At 45.0% G+C, this 22,584-nt stretch overlaps 1 protein-coding gene across 15 annotated transcripts in view; it reads left to right on the plus strand.

Annotated features, from left to right (window-relative positions):
• Positions 1–22,584, plus strand: part of Foxp1 (forkhead box P1) — a 609,381-nt gene that overhangs the window by 569,116 nt on the left and 17,681 nt on the right. For 11 of the 15 annotated variants that reach the window (XM_075983344.1, XM_075983343.1, XM_075983358.1 and 8 more), the window contains 4 exons: positions 11,270–11,353; positions 19,952–20,153; positions 20,260–20,339; positions 20,972–21,073. In XM_075983344.1, coding sequence (XP_075839459.1) covers positions 11,270–11,353; positions 19,952–20,153; positions 20,260–20,339; positions 20,972–21,073 — 468 coding nt within the window. The remainder of the gene's footprint in view (positions 1–11,269; positions 11,354–19,951; positions 20,154–20,259; positions 20,340–20,971; positions 21,074–22,584) is intronic. The other 4 variants (XM_075983349.1, XM_075983348.1, XM_075983356.1 and 1 more) reach the window with 1 other exon arrangement.

The following is a 22,584-nucleotide window of genomic DNA, read 5'->3' on the forward strand; positions in this document are numbered from 1 at the left end:
TGTTGCTGTCCATCCCAGAAGTTGCTAATGATCCTGATGAGGGCGTGGGAGTGAGTGGACAGAAGGTGTGTGTGTGTGTATGTGTGTGTGTGTGTGTGTGTGATCGAGATGCGTGAGTGCACACACAAAGACCTGTGTGCTCCTAAACCACAGTAGAAGCGATATAAGAATTCTGTCCCTACATGCCATCGGTCCCCTTTCTGTCTTCTCTGAGAGTAATTGAGTTCACTGTGTATTTCAAGTATATTCTCACATATATATTGATTTATAATGCATAGAAGGTAAATTCATGTTTACTGTCTCTGCAGTACGGTACTTGGAAATGTTCTGAGCTATGTTGAATGTGTTTTATGACTAAAGAGTTAATGCATGCAGTTTTGCTGAAGAATCCCCTTTGAGGGTGCCGGGCACGTACTTTTAATGCGGGTTCGACGTATGGGTAGAACTTGTGGATCTACCTCCATATTTTAACAGTAATCTCTTTCTTGGTGTAATTAATCGAAAATTAGTTTCTGAAAGTAAAAATTGGGTCAGAAATGGAGATTATTAAAATGTACAGTTGCAAAAGCCTGACCCTACAAACCCCATTTATGCAACTGAGTTCCAGAATGCTTTCGAGTGGCTGATGACTCACGGATGCTTCTTCTTCTGGCTGGTTCAGTGTAGGCAAGAGGTTAGCCGATGAGGGGAAATTAAAACAATGTTGTACATTATATTGGTACCAGCCATGGAAAAGCCTATTTGGTATGCAAGGCAGCAACGCCGAGATATATGGAGAGCCCCAGGCTAAGTACAGAGGATAATTACATTTGGAGTTTTACTGAGTTAAGTCATTTACAGCATCAAATAGTTGCAGAGAAAAATCAGCCCAAACACACTTCAACTTTTTGTTGTGACTTTTCAGGATAGAAAAGATTGGTTTTTTTTTCCCTAAAAAATTAGTTATCATCTTACATGACAAAGTACAATTTTGGTAGAATACTTTTTCTACACAAGTTATTTTCTTGGCTCGTTAATATTTCCCATACAGACAGCAAACAGAAACTTACTGGAAATGCTACGATGTTTACACATGCTTAGAGCATGCCATAAAACTAGTCTTCGGAGGTATAGACAGAGAAAAGTGGATAATAGGCTTAACCTACTCCCCACATTTATTTAAAATTCAGACCTGGCAAAAGTGGATTCCATCAAACAGAAACTTTAACTCTTACTGGCTGCATGTCTATATATCTATTGTTGGTGGTACTTACAAAATGATGCCTATCTTTAGATTGATTTATTTGCTATGAGATTCTGTTCCTATGAAGGGTATAAATAAGTTGTTGGAGTGGTCACAGCTTACCCAGGTAGGTCTTCCTGTCTGTCCTCATGCTTGATCATGGGCCGCTGTTAATAACCAGGGAGCCAGGAATCTACCTTATCAGTTATTTCAAAGTCTGAGACCACAGAGAAGGTCCGGAGAGTGGGGAGAGCAAGCCATTGGTCAGCCAGGCTGTTATCTCCTGGCAGCTGCTCTGATGGTTTTCGGTGGGTGTGGCCTAGGGCTGTAAATGCAAAAGAGGGGTACCGGACTGTTTGTAGGTTTCACACATTCTGAGATCTCAGCCTTTTCAACCTTGATCACACCGAAGGCAGGGGGGATGATGGGAAGCAAAGATGATCTGGCTGGAAGTCAGCCAAACTGTCTGGCTACCTGGGATGCCATAGTGTTCTGATTGAGAGCTGCTGTCAGGGAGAAGAGGCGTGGCGGTTCTGCAGGCCCCACTTCTTCTCAGCTTAAGAGCTGATATAACTGGTGCGTGGCACTCGTTAGGAGTTAGAAAGCTGTAGATACCAGGCATGACCACATAGTCTAACAAAGGCTGGGGGAAGAGAGAGAGATGTTTCGTGAGAGGTGGAAGTTGCATGAAACTCACGCGTTATTGTTTGTATATTACGTTATACAGAGACACAGATAGACCAAAGTCCACTTACTGATACTGTGTGATTGTACTCCGCAGAACTGCACCAGAGCCCCTATGGGCTACAAAGCTGAAAACGTTTATTACATGGCTGTTACAGAAGTGTGCTGAACAACCCCTGGTCAGAGAGATGAGAAATTTCATTATATTATTAGTTCCCGCGGGTGTCTAGAGTTCTGCCTTCCCCTCCATATGCCTCCGTAATCGTAGCGTGTAAAACCTCCATTCCCACATCAGTCAGCTCACCATTCCAGCAGCTTCGTACAGCAAGTGCTTGCCTACCTTCGCCTCCGGGAGACTGGCTCATTTATTCATCTCCTTACAGAGCAAGGACAGGACCGGTCTGGAGGCTCTATGAAGGGTGATAGTGGTTAGAAGTGGGTAAAGCTGCCCTCCTGTGTCTTATATTCTACAAGGAAAATTGGGCTCTAAAACAGATGATAAGTGGAAGGCTAGACAATGGCTCAGCAGTTAAGAGCTCTTAATGGCTCTCGCAAAGGACCAGGATTCCCAGTAGCCACGTGATGGCTCATAACTGTCCGTAACTCCAGTTGCAGGGGATCTGACACACGCTTCTAGCCTCTTCAGGCACCTGCGCACATGGTTCACTTAAACTTATATACCACGTACACTTAGACATAAATTATAAGGAAATAAATACATCTGTGCAAACCACAGATGAACTGGCATGGTGGAACACTCAGAAGGCAGAGGCAGCTGAATCTTCAGGAATTCAAACCCAGCCTGGTCTACGCAGGGAGTTCCAGGCCAGCCAGGGCTGCATAGTAATACTCTTTGTCTCAAAAAAAAAAAAAAAAAAAAACAACCAAAACCACCTCATAGACAACACAGTGGGACTGCCATTGGCTAGCCAGTTGACACAAGTTCTTCAATGCAGAGCTTCACTTGAGAAAGGGGTCTGGTGCTAGGAAGGGAGCAGCTAAAACCGGATGTTTCCCGTTAGCCATTCCTCTGTCAGACAGCCAGTCGAAAGATGTGAACAGTTCCTTGTCTGTCTTGTTTCTGTGGCACTGAGGGTTGATCCAGGGCTCTACAAGTGCTGGTCAACTTGTTCTGCCACCAGGCTGCATCCCCAGGCTGAGTTTTTCTGTTCAAACCCTTGCCCTGAGAATTCAGAGCTTCTCTGAGCGCTAGATAAAAGAAAGTGTACATAGCAAGCCTAGCAACTTTGAGAGCCTTGGGGATACTGAGCAGTGTAATTAAAGTTACATTCCTTGTGTCTTCCCCGTTTCTTTAAAGTTAAGCATTACCATGTTTTTGTTTGTTTTTGTCATTGCATATGCCTATATTGTAAATGTACTGCTTTCTAAAAATTATTATTATTATGTTCCATTTTGGTTCAAGGGGCAAGTGCTCACTCTGGAGTCCAAAGTGGCCCTGACTCACTGCAGTCTGACTGCCTCAATCTCTTGAGACACAGGACCTGGGGATGTTCACTTTAATTTACTTAACTCAAAATGGTAATGACCATGGAACCAGAGGTAGTGGGGCTGTGTAAGACTACTCGGGGGAGGCAGACTTGGACTCAGACAGCCTCCCTGTTGCTAGTCCATGTGCACACGATCTCCCACTCCGAACCACAGCCTGGGTAGCACCTGCTCCAGAAAGGGACAGCAGAGCGCTAGTTCAGAGAATTACTTCTTTTCAATTAAGGCATTTCTTTACTGGTCCAGGGAATTCTTGATCGTCTCGGCTTCTCAAAGTTTATGATAAAACTGCTAGTTATTAAAGTGTAAACGTAGGAAATATTTATAGCACACCAGCAAGGTTGTGTTCAAACAGTTAAGATTTGAATAGTTCCTGCCCCCTCCCACCCCGGTAATGGTGCTTTAGACTTACGCATCTTCCATAGCCTTCCATCTAACTTGCTGGCTTTGTGTTGGGAGAGGTAGAGGCCACTCCTTTTCCCTCATTTCACGTGGGCGCCCACGTGCACGTGCCTTTGTGGTGGTTCCTTATATCTGAATCAGAGGATAAGAAAGACCACGAGACGACTAGGAAGGCGAGTCAAGTCCCAGAAGGAACTGAAGCTAGCCGAGGCCACCTGGATGCTGTTCTGGGTACCTGTGCGGTACCCTTGATCTGCACAGTGGACCCAGAACAGAAGATCTCTGTGCCTCTGCTCCATCCCTCACAGCTTTCTGAAGCAGTGAACCAGTGGTGAGCCATGAGAGGTAATACCTGGAGATGTTGCCCTTCTTAGGACTGTCTCCACTCCAGTCAGTGGGAAATCCATGGAAACTCTCTGCCCAGCACCGTACATGAGAACTTGCCTGTCTCCGTGTAGCTAAAATGTAACGGAGTGCACAAAGCCCACGTTTTCACCAACATATCGATTACAGAACAAGGGAAGTGTGTATCTTGGAGTATATAGTGAGTGTTTTCTTAGCGGCACAGGGGAAGGTTGGTCAATTCCATTCCAAGTGTACCCTTGAATTGGTGTCACTGAGTGGAAGTCAAAGATCTTGGAGTGGATGTTCTGAGATTTGAACATCTCTCTCCTTGTTTCACTACTCAACAGCCAGTTAGAATGTCTTACCAGTGAAGCCAAGCTCTATGAACCCTGGGAGGTCACATGAGCAGACATCGATATGTCCTAGCAAGGGAGGCATGTACCATAGAAGTCAGTTGGGTCAAGGGCTTTCTTTTTTTTTTTGAGGCCAGAAGGTGCATTTTCATTATTCCATCTGTTAAATGTTCTCTTTGGATGATTTTTTTTTGTGAATGATATATAAAAAGATAAGATGGGATTGCAGGGGTAAAAGTTATAGCCTTACATACATCATGAAATATATAGCCTTCTGTCCACCCTGGCCCTGCCAGGACCTAGAGACCCAGGTGCAGGAACTAGTAATGTGTTTAAAGTAAGACTAGCTTACTCCACATGGCACAGCCAGGAGAATCAAGAAGCACAGGACACCTCTGGGAAGGCTCGGCACCCACTGACTATCAGGTGTGGTCTGAGTGTGGGCATTCATATCATTTCAACTGGGCAAACCCAGCTGGTGACATGCCTATCAGTTTGTTCAGCTTTTAAGCCGTGGTTGAGATAGCACACACAGAAAACATGGACAGTGCACAGGACACAGCTCCATGTTGGGAGAGGTAATTGCTGAAAATTACAGGCACAAAAGGCACCCAGCAGTATTGACCTCTCTTAGGATGACATGCATGGCATGGGTGCCATTTTCTTGAGTGTGCAGGCTATTTTTGTCATAAGACATTGCCACATTATCCACTTTTCATCCTCTTCAGTAGATTATGTCTTTTGATGATGTGTTTTTATTGTGTACCTTAGGGATGTGTTTCCGGAAAGATTGCCTCCAGCCCCTCAAATCCTGATAGTGAAAGGAGGCGAGGGCTTGGGGGTCTAACTCAGTTGGTGGAGGGTTAGATTCAAATGCATTGAGCCTTGGTTCAATCGCAACACACACACACACACACACACACACACACGCACACACACACACACACACGCACACACGCACACACACACAGCAGGCAGGAGGAAAAGGAGGCAACTGAACTGAGTCAGTTGGCCCCTGTTTGAAAGACTGGGCTAGAGGAAATTGTCAGTAGTTAGATTCCATGCACACTGTCACCGCTTCCCATGTACTAACTGTACTGAAGCACTGGATGGAAGTGAACAAGGGGACCATGCAGCATAGCAGTAGGGAAGGAAGTCTAGCATGCCTCTAATGCCGTAGTAAGCATTAGAGTTTCCTGTGCAGGGGACAGTGGCAGAGACTGTTAACGAGGTTCCAGGTTAAGGCGGCCACTTGAGAATGTACTCCGATTGTACAGAAGAGATTGAAAGCATAAAAAATACAGTTCTTTTTCCAAAGTAATCTAGCTGATCACCACCAATTAGAGTGGCCGGCCATCCCAGCCTGCCCCTTCTCCCCCCAGGTTTGAGGAAATTCCCAGCACCTAGGATTTGCAGTTTAAGAACTGGGTCAGACCTGGCCAAGATAGGATAAGCTGATCATTCCACTACTGTGGGAGGGATGATCTGTTGTTCTGTGTCCTGCTTGCACATAGCTCAGAGGGGTCTGGAGCTCTCTTGGATAGCTGTTGGCTTTCTTGTCCCTGAGGCTTTGTACCCACAGTTTATCAACTCTCTCCATTAACAACGTTGTCCACTTGCCCTGATTCTCACCTATTTTAATGGAAGGATTGGAAGTCAGTCTGTGGGGTGGACCTGCTTATTGTAAGACTCCTCCGTGGTCTTTTGAAGGGAATATTCTGTCTGTAGGGATTTTAGTTATCATTGACATATAAGAGTCAAAGATACCATGTTCATTTCCTGCCCACCAGATCAGGACACTGAATTGCTTAGAGCAGTGGTTCTCAACCTTCCTAATGCCGCGACCCTTTGATACAGTTCCTCATGTAGTGGGCACCCCCACTGTAAAATTATTCTAATTGCTACTACAGGACTGTAATTTTGCTATTGTTATGACTTGTAATATGTATCTGTTATGCACCATGGTCTTAGGCAACACCTGTGAAAGGGTCCTTCGACCCCCCTCAAAGGGGTTGTGGCCCGCAGCTTGAGGACCACTAGCTTAGAACATCAAGTTACCCTGTCGCAAGCTAGCGGTGAATGGTAGGAAGAACCCCACCCCAGCCTGGTCACCACTGTATTTCTTGCATGCCTCCTATAGCGCCTTCCCCAGGCACACTGCCCAGGGACTCTGGACTCAGTGGGAAGTGGGGTAACTTTTCCACACTGGAAACTGTAATCTGTGCAGAAGTGTCAGCAGAGAGAGAGCGCACAGGTTTCAGTAGCAGGGGGAGACATTAATCCTGACACAAATTAATTACAGCATGGGCTTTGCATGTGATTACCCCACCATTAGCGGGGCTATTTGTAATCACACCAGCTCTCTAGACTTCAGCAAATATATTAACTGTAATGTGTCCCCCTTTGGCCCTTGCTAACCGCATCTGTGGCCGTCCTCATGTGGACATCTCATACACAGCAGCAGCCTCGGAGAACCTCTTGCCTCTCCTGAGCAAGCTCAGAGAGTGTTAGGGACACCAAAGGCCCAACATTACTCTGACCTCCTGTGGCTGAGGTTTTGAGGCTGGAGCCAGGGAAAGGGAGAGGGGGCGTCTGGGTTTCTCACTTCCACATTCTTCTTTGAAAAACCAAGACACTGATTTTTTTCATCATTTAAAATCCCGCCTAAGTCTGCAAGCATTAGGATTCCGAGACTATGACTGACTATTAGTATGTGTCTGCCTTAAATGTCAAGAGAGTCTTTAATAGCAACATCTGAGGAGTGTTACGATGACAAGGGAACACAGGGAAATTCTTGAGTTGGGGTGAAATGAGCCGTGGGTCACCCACTAGCTGAACACGGCAGCTGATGGCTAGGAGATCTTCCTCAGTTTGTCCTGGTGCTGAATTCAGAAGGCACGCCAGTGGCTGTGGGCTGGGTATGGGGTTTCTGCTTGGTAGCTAACCAGGTTGGTATAGGAGAGGTTGAGTTGTGTTCCTTGCTTCCAGAGACTCCTATTTAGGGTGTGTGGGTTTGATTTCTGACCCCTCATTCCATTTTGCTTTGGTCGTGTGCAGTTGAGGAAGCAGTGTAACTGGGTACTTTCTGTCAAAGTCAGGTTTGTCTGTTGGTCATCGGTGCATAAAAAGCGTGCTCTGAAAGTGAGATTGTCACTGTTGAAGTCCATGGAAGAGCAGGGTCACCCAGACTCCATTGCTTTTACTTGTACTCTTGTGGTCCTTACAAAAGCGCAGACTTCTTGTTTCCTCTCTTGAGAAGTGGCTTAACGGACTTACCTAAAGGCTCAAAGTTCAGTGGTGGTCTCTTTGGGGTCTCAGTCCCTCCTGTTCCTCGGCTGGGTTGCTTGCTACCTCTGTCCATGCCATCCCTTTGCCAGTGGTGTCATTAGTCAGGCCGAGGAGTGGTAGAGGGAAGATTTTTGTCATTCGAGGAAGGTCCCAGCAGAGAGTGACCGGTCCCTTTGGGTAAAGCTAACCGAGCCTTCTAAAGCAGGATTCTAGCCTTACTTCTGTCCTGTCTTGGTGCTGTGGCCTTACAGGTGTTCATCCTATGTGCCTCAGTTTCCCTAATTGCAGTATATAAGTCAAGGGGACCCCGAGCCATGGTGATCTTTATTTCTGTCCAAGCGGGATGAGTGACTCCTGCCGTCTCCTCATCTGTCCTTAAGAGCAGCGGCAATCTCACGAGTTGACCCTCATTTCAGTGGAGGTCTGTGTGGCAGTGACAGGAGCTGCCAGCTCGCCCTGACAGCAGTCCTCCTGACGGCAGTAGAAGGAAGGTGGTGAGGGAACCCCAAACTCTGCTCCCGTCTCCCTGACAGAAGCCCGTGCTGGATCTCCCTGGGTTTTGTCTTTGCCCCTTATGAGAGGTGTTGGAGCAGTGTGCAGGTTCTGAGCATCCACGCCTTGTCTAAAGCCCAGTTTGAGGCATGGAGAATAGAACAGGGGTGACTTATAGCATCCAATGGAGAAAAATCAGTTGCCCGGGGCTGAGGGCAAGATACAGCCAGGCCCAGAGAGAAATCTATCAGAGTTAGACACCATCTTCCCTTGCTTTCTGTCCTGTTCTAGTCTGTCAAACAAGGGGCTTATTTCTCTCCACACCTAGACTCACAGCTGACTTCATTACACCCCATTATGTGGATCCTGATTCCAAAGATATACCCAGCCAGTGTAGACTAGACTGATTTAATTTCTCCTAAAAAAAAAAATCGCAGCAGGTATTTTTAACCTCCATGAAGCATTCATTAGTCGCTGCACCGAGCTGGCTCTGTACAGAACTCATGTTCAGAACGACCCTACGAGTCAGAGACGAGCAGTCCATATTTAGAAGCAAGAATGGAGTGCTCGGAAGGATTGTAGAATGTGCTCAGAGGCCAGAATTTGAACACAGCACAGCAGGATAGCATGTCCATTATCTACTTCCAATCTGCATCTTTCAGGAACACTGGTCCACAGACTAGCTAATTCCAACGAGCACTGCTCAGGAACACCCGCCAGTGAAACCCATTGTCCTGCCTGTGTGTCACCTACTGGGGAACGCTCTCAAGAACAATTCCCTCTTGACATCACAGCATACACACACACACACACACACACACACACACACACACACACACACACACACACATTTAATTTACCAGCCAGATTGCTAGTTGGCTTTGAAGAATTTCTAAACTCCCTTCTCTTGGCTTCTCGTGGAATTCCAGGAGAAAGAGAATACTAAGGGTATATGCCCTACCGTAAGGCATCTGTGTTCTCACGTTATGTAATGAAGTGATGCTGGAATAGTTGATTGCGCTGCGGAGTTTGTGGGACAGTCCCCAGTGGTAGTGAGCTTCAGGGTGTGGGTGTGGTCCTGTGCACACAGTGTTTTTGCTCTCGTCTGTTGGAAGGTCAGGCTCCGCGGGGAAGGAGAGGATCTTGCCTGGTGCTGGGGCTTTAGCTTTTTGTTTTTTCCTTTTACCATACTTATCCCTTGTAATTGCTACATCGGAGCTGTTGACCCCTCAATTAAGTCACAATTAATATTGAGCAGACTATTCAGTAAATACCACCTCTCACCCCTTCATTTGTGTTGTTCAGCACAGGCAGTCTGCTTACTTCATGTTTTTAGAAAGAGTGACATGTGTGGCTAAATTCCTTTCCGCCCCATGATAGTTTTCAAAACAAACTTTAAAAAATCAAAAGGCATCTCAGAGTAGTTTTAGTATATATATATATATAAAACAAAACCAAAAAGAAAAAAAACCCAACAACAAAAAGCCCTTAGGGCACTTAACGCAAAAAAAAAAGCGAATAACTGTAGAAAAATGCTATTCCCAACATTTTAATTGTTTTGTCTGAGCCACTCCGAAAACCCAAATTCCTTTGGCATTATGTGTTTCGAGAATCTTAGTTTGGCAGTTCAATAGTGCACCAGAGAACGGAGGATGAGTAACATAAAGTAGACCCTAATATGGTGTCATTTTCATTTCCTGTTTGTTGAAAGATAAACGCTAACACTGTAAGGCTCCCCCCCCCCCACTTCTTCTTCCTAATTTATTCCTCCCTGAACCACAAGGGAATAAAAAGAAATAAAAACTCAAATGTGATATGGCTGTTGACTGAGCCAGCCGGTGGGGAAGAGACAGGCGCATGTTTTCCTCTGCCATTGCAGCCGGTCCCCTTCTCTGCCTTCCCCTGACTCCAGAGCCCCTACCTCCTGTCTCCCCACCACTAGAAATAACTTGGTTAAAAATGTGAAGTGGGTTTAATTTTGGCATAATTTTAGACTTAAAAAAAAACCCTGCTTCCTAAAGATTTAAAGTCAACTCTGAGGTATTAAAGGAATAGATTCCCCACTTGCCTCTAAGGCGTTGTTTTGGACAAGCTATCTGTGAAGCTTTTGAAGATACACACTTGTGCAAAATATCGCCCTCCTTCCCATGTCTACATTGTCTCTTCATGCCGCATCTCCTTCCTCTACTGCATTTTATTTTGGGGAACATATTACATACTACTTATCGAAAAGTCATCATGAGATGTCCCTGTGCTCGCTTCTTGTGATCTAGCAACATTATCACTATATCAGAATGTTCCAAGCCAGCATAATGGTTCTAGCATGTAATGAATAGAGATTTCCCACTCCGTCCATCCAGTTAGAAACCTCTGTGACTTCAGAAGATAACTTTCCATGGAATGAAGAGACTGAGGTTATTGAGAAAAAAATCTAGCGGGGATTCAGAGATTGAACACCCAAATACGGGAAACTAATTGTTCAACTAAATATGGGAACCCCTCAGTCCTGGTATCCCTGTTCCTCCCGTCTGTTGTCACCTGCCAGTTCTGGTAAGACAGACTCGGCTAACTTTCCACAGGTGTATCCAGCTGCCCGTGAGTTTGTCCACAACCACAGCAGATGAGTTTATGAGTGTGAGGTAGCTGCTCTCTTCCCGTGGCCTCCTCATGAATCAGCTTGGCTAATGGGCATGATTCACGCTTGCCTTTGAGCTGTCCATGTTCCCTGGGACTCCTTGGTGCCAGCAGGTCTAGAGTGTCCCAGTTAAAGTCTAATACACCTTGTGTTGGGAAATCTCACACCAACACCTCCGGTTACTTAGACTTTGGCAGGGGTTCCTATAGATTTCAAATGATGAAGCAATAAAAATGATTCTATCATGCTCTGTGGTTAGCTGGGATATGCGTAGTTTGGGGTATTCAAAAGAGCCACACATCTGTATTCCAAGACATAAACGAAGCCTTTTCTTCCCATTAGCTTGCAAAAGACAAAGAGCGCCTGCAAGCCATGATGACCCACCTGCATGTGAAGTCTACGGAACCCAAAGCTGCCCCTCAGCCCGTAAGTACCGGTCCCCACCTGGGGAAATAGCACCACAAACTAGTGGTGTTCCTTCTCCGGTCCCCACCTGGGGAAATAGCACCACAAACTAGTGGTGTTCCTTCTCTGTCTCTGACCTCAAGCACTGGGAGACTAGCTCCAGAGGGCCCAGGGTGAATGCCGAAGTCCTCCTTCACCTGGTTCTTTCCGGCCTTTCATAGAGAAGGCAGGCAGGATGCTAGGCACTGGGGAGGGACCTAGAATGGGACAGACATCATATTCATCCTAGGTTTTTAAAAGTCTCCTTTGCTTGTCTTATTCCCTCGTACTGGGCCTCTCAGTTGAGATCTAGTAGGCCCATGATCCCTAGAACAAACGTCCTGCCTTGAACCTTGTTCTTTACCGTGAACCGATCTCATCAACACCGGTATCACTCACAATTTCTGGAAGTCTCCTCATAGCTTTAGTTGATTATTCAAAATGGAGGCCATGCCTTGGTTCCTGGTTTTTAAGATTTGTAAAATTTAAAGGTACACTGACTTTATTTGATTTTGCCGGGAGTCCCTGTGTGAAAATTAATTGAGCGTTGACAATCTATAGTTAGTAGCAGCAATTTTAATCAACATGCAATGATGCAGCATAATGGCAAAGTATTGGTTTATCTGTTTTGACTGATTTTTTTTCTATAAATAAAGCAAACACACACCCCTATATGTATGATGTATGGTGATAGAAATAAAACGGAGTCAGACTATTAACCCAGTGAATATGGTAGCCTGCCAAGATGCAGTTGGCAGACAGAATTAATGTCTGAAGCAGAACACATTACTGAGATACAGGACATAAAATCATTAAACACTCCATGCATCCATTTTTACTGAGAAAGAGTCTTAGCTTCCGTGTACCTCACGGTAAATGGCTGCAGCAAAGAATGGGTAAGCTACCAAAAAAGAGAAAGGCCGGGGAAAGAGCCAAACCATTTGGGGCTGTCCCCACCTGTCTCTTCTTTTCGATGAGTGCTGGGAAGAACCCAAACCCAGCTGAGCAAATTAGTACTGCCCTGACATGATGTCATGACCAGCGGCAAAGGGGACCTCTCTGGAAGTCCTCAGTGGCTTTAGTGAAGTGCCTCCCCCTGATTGAAGACTCCGATTCTTCACACCTAGCAACATGGAGAGAATGAGATTGTCTCCATCTTCCTCCGTGGAGTACAAGTAGCCATGATAAGAGTCATGACTGAGTGTAGCACTCTGGTAATGCGCCATTTTGAGTCAAGCCAGAGGAGGAATCTACATAAAGACATGGAACTACAGAGTCCCTTGGGTCCTCAGCGGGTAATGGGGCCTGGGACTAGCTATGAGCATCATATATATAAGACACACGGGCCCAAGAGGACCCTTGATGCTCTGCGTCCCTGCGGACCTGTGCTAAGCAGCCAATAAACAAGAGAGAAGCAGCTGGGGGTGAGGGAATGAGCAGGGAAGGAAGGTTTGTCTTGATTAGTATTGAAAAAAAAATGTTTTACATTCTAGAAAATTATAACTTTGAAGGGGACCTCCTACTAAATTTATTTTTAACTGCTCTATTGAAAATTCTCCACCACTAGTCAACATTATCTCTTAGTAGCTCAGCACAGTATTTCTTTATTAAAAGAAATAGGCACGAATATTTTTGACTGAAAAATTAATAGCTTTTGAATTCATACACAGCGGGTTTTCTTTTGCAAAGAAGTCCAATATCGCTGCACAGCACTTCTGTAACCATTTATTTAGCGTCCAAGTCAAACCTTTGACAGCTAGAGCGCTGCTACAAGCCAGTATAAAGAACTCCAAGATGTAAACCAACAATAGCCCGTCTGTGTGAGGTTTGCCATTGTCAAATACATAGATTGTTTGGATTAGTTTATGTAAATGTACTGTTGTATTACCCTTTGGAAGAAAAATCACATTTGTGTATGAAAAGTGGTTCCCCTCACAGGCAGCATTATAAATTCCTTATCCTTTAACTTACATGTAAGAAGTAAAAATTGGTGCCTGACACGTAGATATTGTGTGACACTCTGTTGTCGGAGTGAACCTGCCTCCTTTTCATTTATTGGAAAATAGAAAATTTTATTATAGATACCATCTTATAAATCAGGAATTATTAAAATATGTATAGGTGAGGCATTGGAAAATTAATAATAAAAGATAGACGTGTAATGTTTTGCATAAATTTTCACTTCCTTGCCAAAAGAAAAGAAAGAGAGAAAAAAAAAAGGCCCATGCATATTTCAGACCCCTTGATGCTTTCAACTTTAGGGACTTGGAGCTATCTGGTGACTGATCCTAACATTCAGACTATTCCCTGTGGCCTGTAATTAATTTATTCCACCCTAAATAATAGAATGGTGGTGAGCATTTGAACGAGTATCATTCTCGAATCTGTGGTTTGAAATAAGAAGTCACCAAGTTTCATATCTAACCATAGATGGGGACTTCCACGTTACAGCCTTGCCAGTGGGTTTATGAAGTTGTTTCTTTTTCCATTTCTGTTTAAAAGGAACTTGGTTTATTTTAAAAAGTCTTAGTCACTAAGTGATAGAATGCGTAGCTGTAAATGTTGCCCTTCGCTAAATGCCAGTTGGGTGGTAAGTGTCTTTTGTATCCAGTGGTCTATCATGTCCCCATTTCCTCCCATTCAAGAGCTGCCGACACATTTTCAGGGGGTTCTTGCGTCAACTCAGAGATGCATTTTTTCTGGATCCCAGCATGGGGTGCATCTTTAGGTTTGGATAATGACAGGGTATGCACATTTCCAAGATAGTGCCCAAGGGTGTAGGCAAGGCTCTGAGGTCCGCCCACAATGGACTGCAAGCGTATGGCCTGTGGGAACAGTATATCCCTGGTCTTATGTCCTGCTGCCTCCCTGGGTAGCATGTCTTCCGATGGTCATCACATCTCTTTTCTCAGAATTGGAATTCCTGAATTTAGAAGTCCAGCCATTCATCAAGGGTTAGTTACTTGGCTACAGTAGCATACTGAATATGGTCAAATGGGAAAGGCCTGTACTTGCCATGGAGGTGTTTGGAGTCTTGTGAACAAGCTACCAAATTGTTGCCTTAATATATCTACACATATGTATTCACATACACACATAGATTATTTGTTGCATAGAGAATGCTGTATGCGACTAGGAAAAATGACCTGAGAAAACGATGTGTTGTTTTGAAACCTAAAAGCTGAATAGAAGGAAAGAGGTCAGAGGTCAGCTTCCCGGCTCTTGCCCCTGGTAGGCAATGAATCCACAGATCTGTGTGTCCGAGGATGGCAGCTGGGAGAGGAACATGGACCATGGGGGTCCGAATGGAGGAAAGATGGGAATCACCAACCTTAGAATTCCACTCTCCTTCGAGCCAGGCCCGGCATGGAAATGGCCTAGCCAGAATCTAGCAAGTTCTAGCAGTTAGGTACCAAGAGAGACAAGGCTGTTGTTGACATATTTTACAATAGCCAAATTTGTTGTAGTTTAAGACTTAAAAGTTCTTCTGTTTCCCACGGAAAGAGAAGCAACAGCAAAAAAGGAGAAAATAGTCTGCTGTTCCTTTGTTCCAAACCCAGTTCCATTCCCAGAGTGAGCAGCACCATGTCGGGTCTATACTTAACTCCATGCAGAATTGGCTGAGATGTAACTCAACACAGAAGGACAACAAAAGGAAACATGTCTGTGTTAGGACTTTATTAAGTTGTCAGTGACTTCTTACAAAGCCATTTTGCTACGCTGTTGTTGGGGGTGTGCTGTGTAAACCTCCCTTCATAATGGGGAGGGGGAGCATCTTCTCTCTGGGGATTCCTGCACTCATGAGAACTACTCCCTAGGCCTGGAGAAACCGCATTCTTTGAGATTTGGTGGGCAAGTACTTACAACACAGGTAGGGAAGCCTACTTTATGAAAAAATTCGTAAGACGCTTTTGGAATGAAGTGCAGCTGGGGGCTTTCCTTTTTGCACATTTTCTTTGACTCTAACTATAGCAATTAGGGCTGTTTTGAAATAGTTTTTTTAGCTCCTATGAAAACAGAGTGGTCCCTCCATCCCCTTGAAAAAAAAAAAAAGCCTGTGAACTTCAAGGGCTAGGTGACCAGGTGTGGGCCTTGGAGCAGCGATGCTGGCCTGCCATAAAGAGGGACTCTCAAATACAGCACACAAAAGCTGTTTCACAGACTGCTTTTTGTTAAGTCCCCCTTGTCACCTCAGCTCAGGTTTGTTGTTCATGTCCCTGCCAGGAGTGCCACCCTCTGAGTCTCTAGAATAAGCCAGGCTCCCATCAGAGCGCAGAGTCCTCCCCAGAGGTCTCCCCCCTGCCGCCCACTGCCCTGCCCTCTGTCCATGGAATCTGAACTTGGTGATTCATGCCTACAAAGGCAGCCTCCAGTCTCAGAACATTGCAGGTGAGGGCAGGACCTGAGGCTCTCGGGGGCTCATCCAGCCAACAGTAGAGAAACCAGTTGGGCGAGCCCGAAGTCCCTCCTGTGCACTGCTGGTCTCTTGGTGTTTTGGTTTCAGGTTTTGCTTTTGTTCTCAGAATCTGTTTTCATGAGAAGCAAGAGCACAAACAAAAACAAAAACCGGGTTCTTGTGGGAATATTCCCTAACAAGTCTGCTTCTGTCTGGGGTTTGCGTCAGCTCAGCGGCTTGCTTATTTTTTATTTTGTAAGATGCGAGTGACTCATCACCCTTCGACTGGAGGGGAGTGCGCTGTGGAAAAACTAAAGATTGATTTTTGTTTTTAGAAAGGACAAAAGTACAATATCGGCTAGCTGATAATTGTGAAATTTTCAACAGTAGAAACTTCCAGGAAAGTCCTTCAGTAACCAAACTGAGGTAAAAGACAGGGCTTGAGAGCACAGTTGTTTGTATTTTTATTTAAAAGCTAAGAGCCTGCAGCAACTTTTAAGTGACATAAGAACTGAGCTGCTGGCCAGAGTTTGAAAGAGATTATCTTTGCTGAAATCATCCCTGCGGTGGCAACTTGCCATGGAGAAAAATATCTGCGTTACTAGCTTTTCTAAACATAGCAACCTCTTCTTACATAGAAAATGAAGACAATGAGAAAAATGGGCTTTCCATCGGGGAAAGAAACCCTCCCAGTCCAATCCCTTCCTGCTCCATGCCCTGGAAAAAAAAAATCAAAAATCTCTTTTAAACTTTTACCTACACTTAGAAACATGGAACACCAAGGATTTCCTTCCTCCTTGGTGACTGTCTAAAGATTTAATAATTTACAACCAAGACATGCATCTCCAACTTGTTCAGAACACTGATTCGGCTCAGCTGTCTTCCCAACAAGCGCTGGAGTTCCTCCTGTCTCTGTCTTCCCAGGGCTGGCATTATAGGCACAGACTGTCACTCCTGTGGGTGCTGGGGAGGTGACCTCGGTCTACATCCTTGGGCAAGCTTTTTCCTGAATGAACCACCTCCACCCCCTACCCCGTGCTCCAATGTGTTCTTATAAGCCTGAGGTAGCTCATTATTATTTTGTTTTCAACATGTTTGGTAGAGTCCTTCATTGTAAGAGCAGGCTTTATGTGAACACAGTGTGTTTTGAGTCCTTCCCGGTACCCCGTCCCCTTTCCTTGGAAGGATGGCTTCTCCCCGAGACGCACATGTGATCACTAGACAGAAGTTCCAAAGTTGAGAAACTCGCACAGCACAGCAGCTGCCAGGGTTGGGTCTCATTAACTTGCCGGGCCGCTCTTCTGATGGTCTTGCATGGCGGAGCTTCCTCTGTGCTGAGTTCCCAGCTTTTTGTTCCTCCCTCACAGGCTACAGCCATGTTTAATTTAGAGTCCAGGCTCCTTTGGCAAATTAGCAATTAGAACAATTTTGTGGGAATATGTATATGTGTCATTAGTTTTTCTGCAAATTAATAGCAAGGGCAGAGGTCAGGCAGAAATTTTCCACTTGACTGAAGCCCTTCCATTGAGACTTGGCACTTGGGTTTGGAATGGCCGCAGCTGCTCCCAGACACCCTTTTCCTCTAGGAACTGTCGTTTAATTAGTTTACCTCATAGCCATCATTACAAATATTACTGTCTCCCCTCCCTGAAATAAAATTACTGTTTCTACAAAATATTCCAGCGACATTGTGCACCACTGCACACGGATGGTGGGGTCAGTCGAATGCACCATTTAATCATTAGATCACCTCCATCCGCATCTTCTAATTAGAGTCCTTACAATACATTTTTATCTGGTAATTAGCTGAGATTGGCTGCTTCCTCTGTGGCTTATTAGAGACAGCCCAGCAGTGGGTGTGAATCACGGTGTCATTTGTCAAGCCTGGTAAACCCCTCTCTTCGGGCTCACTGTTTATTTCCAGTTCCTACCTACCTTTGAAAGCATCCAGAAAATCCAGCCTGCATCACCCTCTTCCTGGGCTGGGCAAATCCAGAGGGATCTGTTTTCTCACTGTTGCTGTCTCTAGCGGAACTGGTCCAAGTATTGAGCCCCTTATACAAGCTGCAAGAGTCAAATTCATGCCCATCGGATGGCATGTCTCTCAGTGTGGGTTCATGGGTTCATCCCAGATCTTGCCATTCAGAAAGATGGCCTTGCACCTGCTGAATGGTTCCATAGGATCTGCCGAACTTCCTCATAAACTGGAAGGGAGCAAGTGGACTCTCGCGTTTATCATTTTCATTGTCTTTTGAGAAAGCCAGGGTGCATGGGCTAATGTTTTTAGGCTGAAAGAAGTCAAGAAATAGGGTGAGGCCCCAGAGTTGCTGTCTGTTTTGTGTGTGTGTGTGTGTGTGTGTGTGTGTGTGTGTGTCCTTTTTCAACATTAAGCACTTCAAGGACAGAGGTTCTGTGGTTTAGTCCTGCTTCCGGGCCTTTAGAAGTTCTTGGGAATATTTATTGTCATTTGTAAGCAACGATAAAAGCTGTTCATGGAAGCTCTTCCCAAAGGCAGCGTAACAGAGAAGTAGGGATGGCTGTGGTGCTGAGGTTAGACGTGCACTGGGCAGAAGCAGAGGGTACAGAAGCTGTACTTCCGTACAAGGATGTGGTTGGACTTTGGGTCTGGGTGAGGGGATGGACAAGCTTCTCTTTCGTTCTCCATAAACCGTGAGCGATTTGTAGAGCCGTGCGAATGAAGTGACGCCTCTTGGGAAAGGCGTCTTAGAGCGTATACTTTTGTAAATGATACCTGTGGCTTTCCGAAACCTCCTCGTGTGCTTAGGCTATACGGCAGCTGAATGATCAAAGTTAGGTGATTAGGATCTAAGGCCGGAGGGGAGGAAGAGGTCGGCCTTTGCTCTTCTCCATTGGCATCTTGCTCTGCCCTGTCCCTGGCCTCTACTCTGAACTATTAGCATTTGCTTAGCAGCTTGTGTCCCAGTTAGCTTTCCAGCATTGCCCCTGCTTGCTGAAGGTCAGAAAAGGTATGCCATCTCCCCAGCTTGCTGTGCTTGGGCACTAGGGGCTTGTGGTGTGCTGAGTCAGGATTTCACACTGAACATAGGAAAGCCGAGCTGAAACCTCCCAGTCCACTGTTTAGCTCAGAGCACTAAATTTGGGTTTTTCTGTTAATGTTCCTTTTATGACATCCGATCTTTCCTTTTCCTTCCCTTGGAACTTAGTGCACAGGGTCTCTTTGATGTCTAGTGTGTGAATCTTTCATTCACACACATTTTCTGGTCTCTTTCATTCCTAGTGGGTGAATTAAGATTGAATCTGACATACACACTGGAGCAAAGGACTCGCTTTTAACACCCTCCATAAATAATACTTGTGCTTAATGTTGAATCTGACAATGACAAAACAGACATTATGGTGACTGCTTTGAAATGGGGTGTGATAAAATATGGCCAAGTAAACGTGTACTCTGTAGAAGTTTCTTGAATTTGGGAGAGGTTCTCTGAGTATTTGATCCGTGCATAAACATGACAGAAAATACTAGGTTCTTCTGCATTGTCAGACTCAAGGGAGTTCCTGTCCAGACATCCTTCCCATCGGTGTAAGAACTGTAAGAAAATACGAAGTAGAATAGAAGGAAAGATGTTCATGCACACTGCTCTACAATGCTTCAGATAACATTAGCTTCCATAGTTGGCCTGTTTAAAACTTTACGAAGCAACCAAATGTTACAACTTTATAGGAATAGATATGGGCCTCCTGAGTCAGCGCCACTGTCGAGTGGGAGCCACCGTTCCTCATGGGCCAACCCCCCCCCCGACCCCGGGTCTATTCAGTTTCGTGATGGACTCAAGTCTCATAACTTCTTGCAGGTCTCTAGTGACTCAGAGCCCTAAGTGGCCACTTAGGAAATCTGTTGCAGTTTTAAGGAGGAGGGGAGGGAAGTCTCAGGCAGCAGCCCAGCTTTCGAGTTCTGGTGGTACACCCGGGCCAGGCCAGGTTTATACCACTGTAGGCCAGCTGGGTGTTCCTTCAGTCCTCAGCCTCGCTGGCATGCAAAGGAGAATACCTTTAATTAGAAGTGAATCCTCTGGCAACATGCCAATTTCGCGAGGCAACCCTTGCCAGGGGTCGGCCTATCTTTCCTACGGGACGAGAGAGGTTTTCTTGGTTGCTTGGGTTTCTGTTGTCGTTTGTTCTAACCAGCATTGTTCTCCTTACAGCTGAATCTGGTATCAAGTGTCACCCTCTCCAAGTCCGCCTCAGAGGCTTCTCCACAGAGCTTACCTCATACTCCAACGACCCCAACTGCCCCGCTAACTCCTGTCACCCAAGGCCCCTCTGTCATCACCACCACCAGCATGCACACGGTGGGACCGATCCGCAGGCGGTACTCAGACAAATACAACGTGCCCATTTCTTCAGGTAGCTACTCTGTCTTTGCCCGGGGCCGCATGGGGAATCTGCGGTTCGTGTCGATGAGCCTCTTGTTAAAAAGTGATCATTAATAGGACGATATTCTTATATTTAGCAGATATTGCGCAGAACCAAGAATTTTATAAGAACGCAGAAGTTAGACCACCATTCACGTATGCATCTTTAATTAGGCAGGTAAGTAAATAACACCGTTCACGAAAGGCTGTCCAAAAGGTGAACGTGGCTTATATGATATTGATGAAGAAGATTTAAAACCGCTTAGTATGCAAGCATGCTAAAACCTTTTCTATAAGGTTTTTTAAAACTGCAATATATAACATAATTGCTTTTGATTAAGTATTACAATACGATGTGATTATTAGGGAATTCATTTCACACAACAGTGAGAATGAGGCTGTTTAAAGATGGCAAGTCAATTATCACAAAGCTACAGTAATCTCTGATCCCTAGAATTAATCTGAGCTCTAAATAATTACTGAGTTTTAATCAGCTAGTGAAATGTTTTGCATTTCTCTTTGATTCTGCTTTATGAATGACTAATAAATTAATATTTCTGCATGGAAACAGAAATAAAAAACTCCAAACAATTAGATAATTTTATTTCGAGTTTTGCTATTGAACTGTTTAAATACAACCATTAATCTTCGATCATTTTGTGAAGGCTGTCTGAGGGGTTTGCTGCAAATTCCCGTTTCTAGTTTGTTTGTCTTTTTTGGCTTCGTTTTGTTTTGCATCTTCACGAACAGTCACATGCTTCTGCCAGCTGGATCATAAATTACCTTCTCTGGGTCCCTTTCGCTTTGCAGGCCATTCTCGAATCTCCAGAAAAGCAGCTAACACTAAACGAAATCTATAACTGGTTCACACGAATGTTTGCTTACTTCCGACGCAATGCAGCCACGTGGAAGGTAGGTTTTGTGGTCTCACATTTGACCTTTAGAGGACGGAGGTTCTAGTGGAGAAAATTTGGTTACCAGGTGATGAGAATATTCTCTTTGCCCTGGGGATGTGCCTGGGAGAAGGGTTTTTGTTGTGTTGGAATGTTCAGATGGAAGAGGCACTCTGCCCCCAACCCCTCCAAGAGAGTCGAGGATAGACGGGCTGGAGAGTTCTCGTAGGGAAAAGAGATGACACCGTGACCCCTAGCTCTGAGGTTGGCCTTATTGCTTACACAAACCACCTGTCATTCATGAGTGGGTAACTGAGAGTCATTTACAGGGGTGCGCTTAGGAACCTAGAGACACATCCAAGCCGAATCAGTCCTTCAGTGGTTAGATCCCAGCTCACCAACCGCACAGTAGAGGAAGCTGTGTGATCCATGTGCTCACAGTAAGAAGGGTGGTTACTAAAGAATGCACGGTTTCACATTCCGGGGCTCAGGGTTACCCCGAGGAAGAAAGGTGATTTCCCCACTATGTGATATGACACCATTTGCCGCAGAACAGGTCAGATTCCATAACTCTGCTAGGTAACCCCCTAAAGCGCTAGGAGCCCCTTTTAGCTTTCACTGGCTCTTATTCCATTGAGCCTTCCCAGGTAGGCATGGTGGTGCATGCCAGCAGTCCCAGCGTCTGCGAAGTAGGAAGGTTGCGAGTACAAGGCCAGGCTGGCTTACACAAATAGCCATCACAACTTTTTTAAGATTCCTGTCTTTAATTTCTTGCACTCTGCCAAGAAGATCTTTTTAGTAGCACCTAGTATTTAGGCTTTGTCCTTATCCGTAATTTCAACAGGTGCTGCTATTACAGGAAACAACTTCCTTAATTTAATCGGAGGAAACCTGCTTTGGTTTTCTCGCATTCTATAAGAAAATGAGTATAGGCCCAGGATTAATTCAGTAGCCACATGGGGGCTGACGGGAAACTGTGTTGTCGATCTGAGCCCCTTTCCCAGCCTGCCTCAGGAGAGAAAATACAAAGGCTCTTTGGCTACAAATCTTTTAAAAATTTAAGAAGTCAAAGCATGAAGTAGGCATTTCCTTCAAATTGCTTTTTTTTTTATAAATACCAGATGATCACATTGAAAAATAATTGCCGTTGTGGGTATGAATTTCAACTTCCATCTCCCGTTTTCAGCTTTGCAAAGTAAAGGCAGAGTGTTGCTAATACAAACATCTCATAGATGTACCCATTGACTGACTCATCAATGTAGATAATTTTCGCTCTGCGTCCTTACTGGGACAATAATCTGAAGACAAAGTGAAATAATGTCATTCATCTTTTCTTTTTCTTAAAAACAAAAACAAAACTCTTGAATTTTTGGTTTCTTTCTGTTTTAATATCTAGCCCTCCAAATCATACAGTCATTCTTTCATCAGAAATGGCCTCTGGGGTCTTTCAGTTTTTGTGCATTTTGATACTTGGGTAAAATTTTGAACAATGGTTGATGCTGCCTTGTTCCCCAGCTACCTCGCATGTGT

Source organism: Microtus pennsylvanicus, chromosome 8 (genome assembly GCF_037038515.1).
Source record: "Microtus pennsylvanicus isolate mMicPen1 chromosome 8, mMicPen1.hap1, whole genome shotgun sequence".
Taxonomy (NCBI): Eukaryota; Metazoa; Chordata; class Mammalia; order Rodentia; family Cricetidae; genus Microtus; species Microtus pennsylvanicus.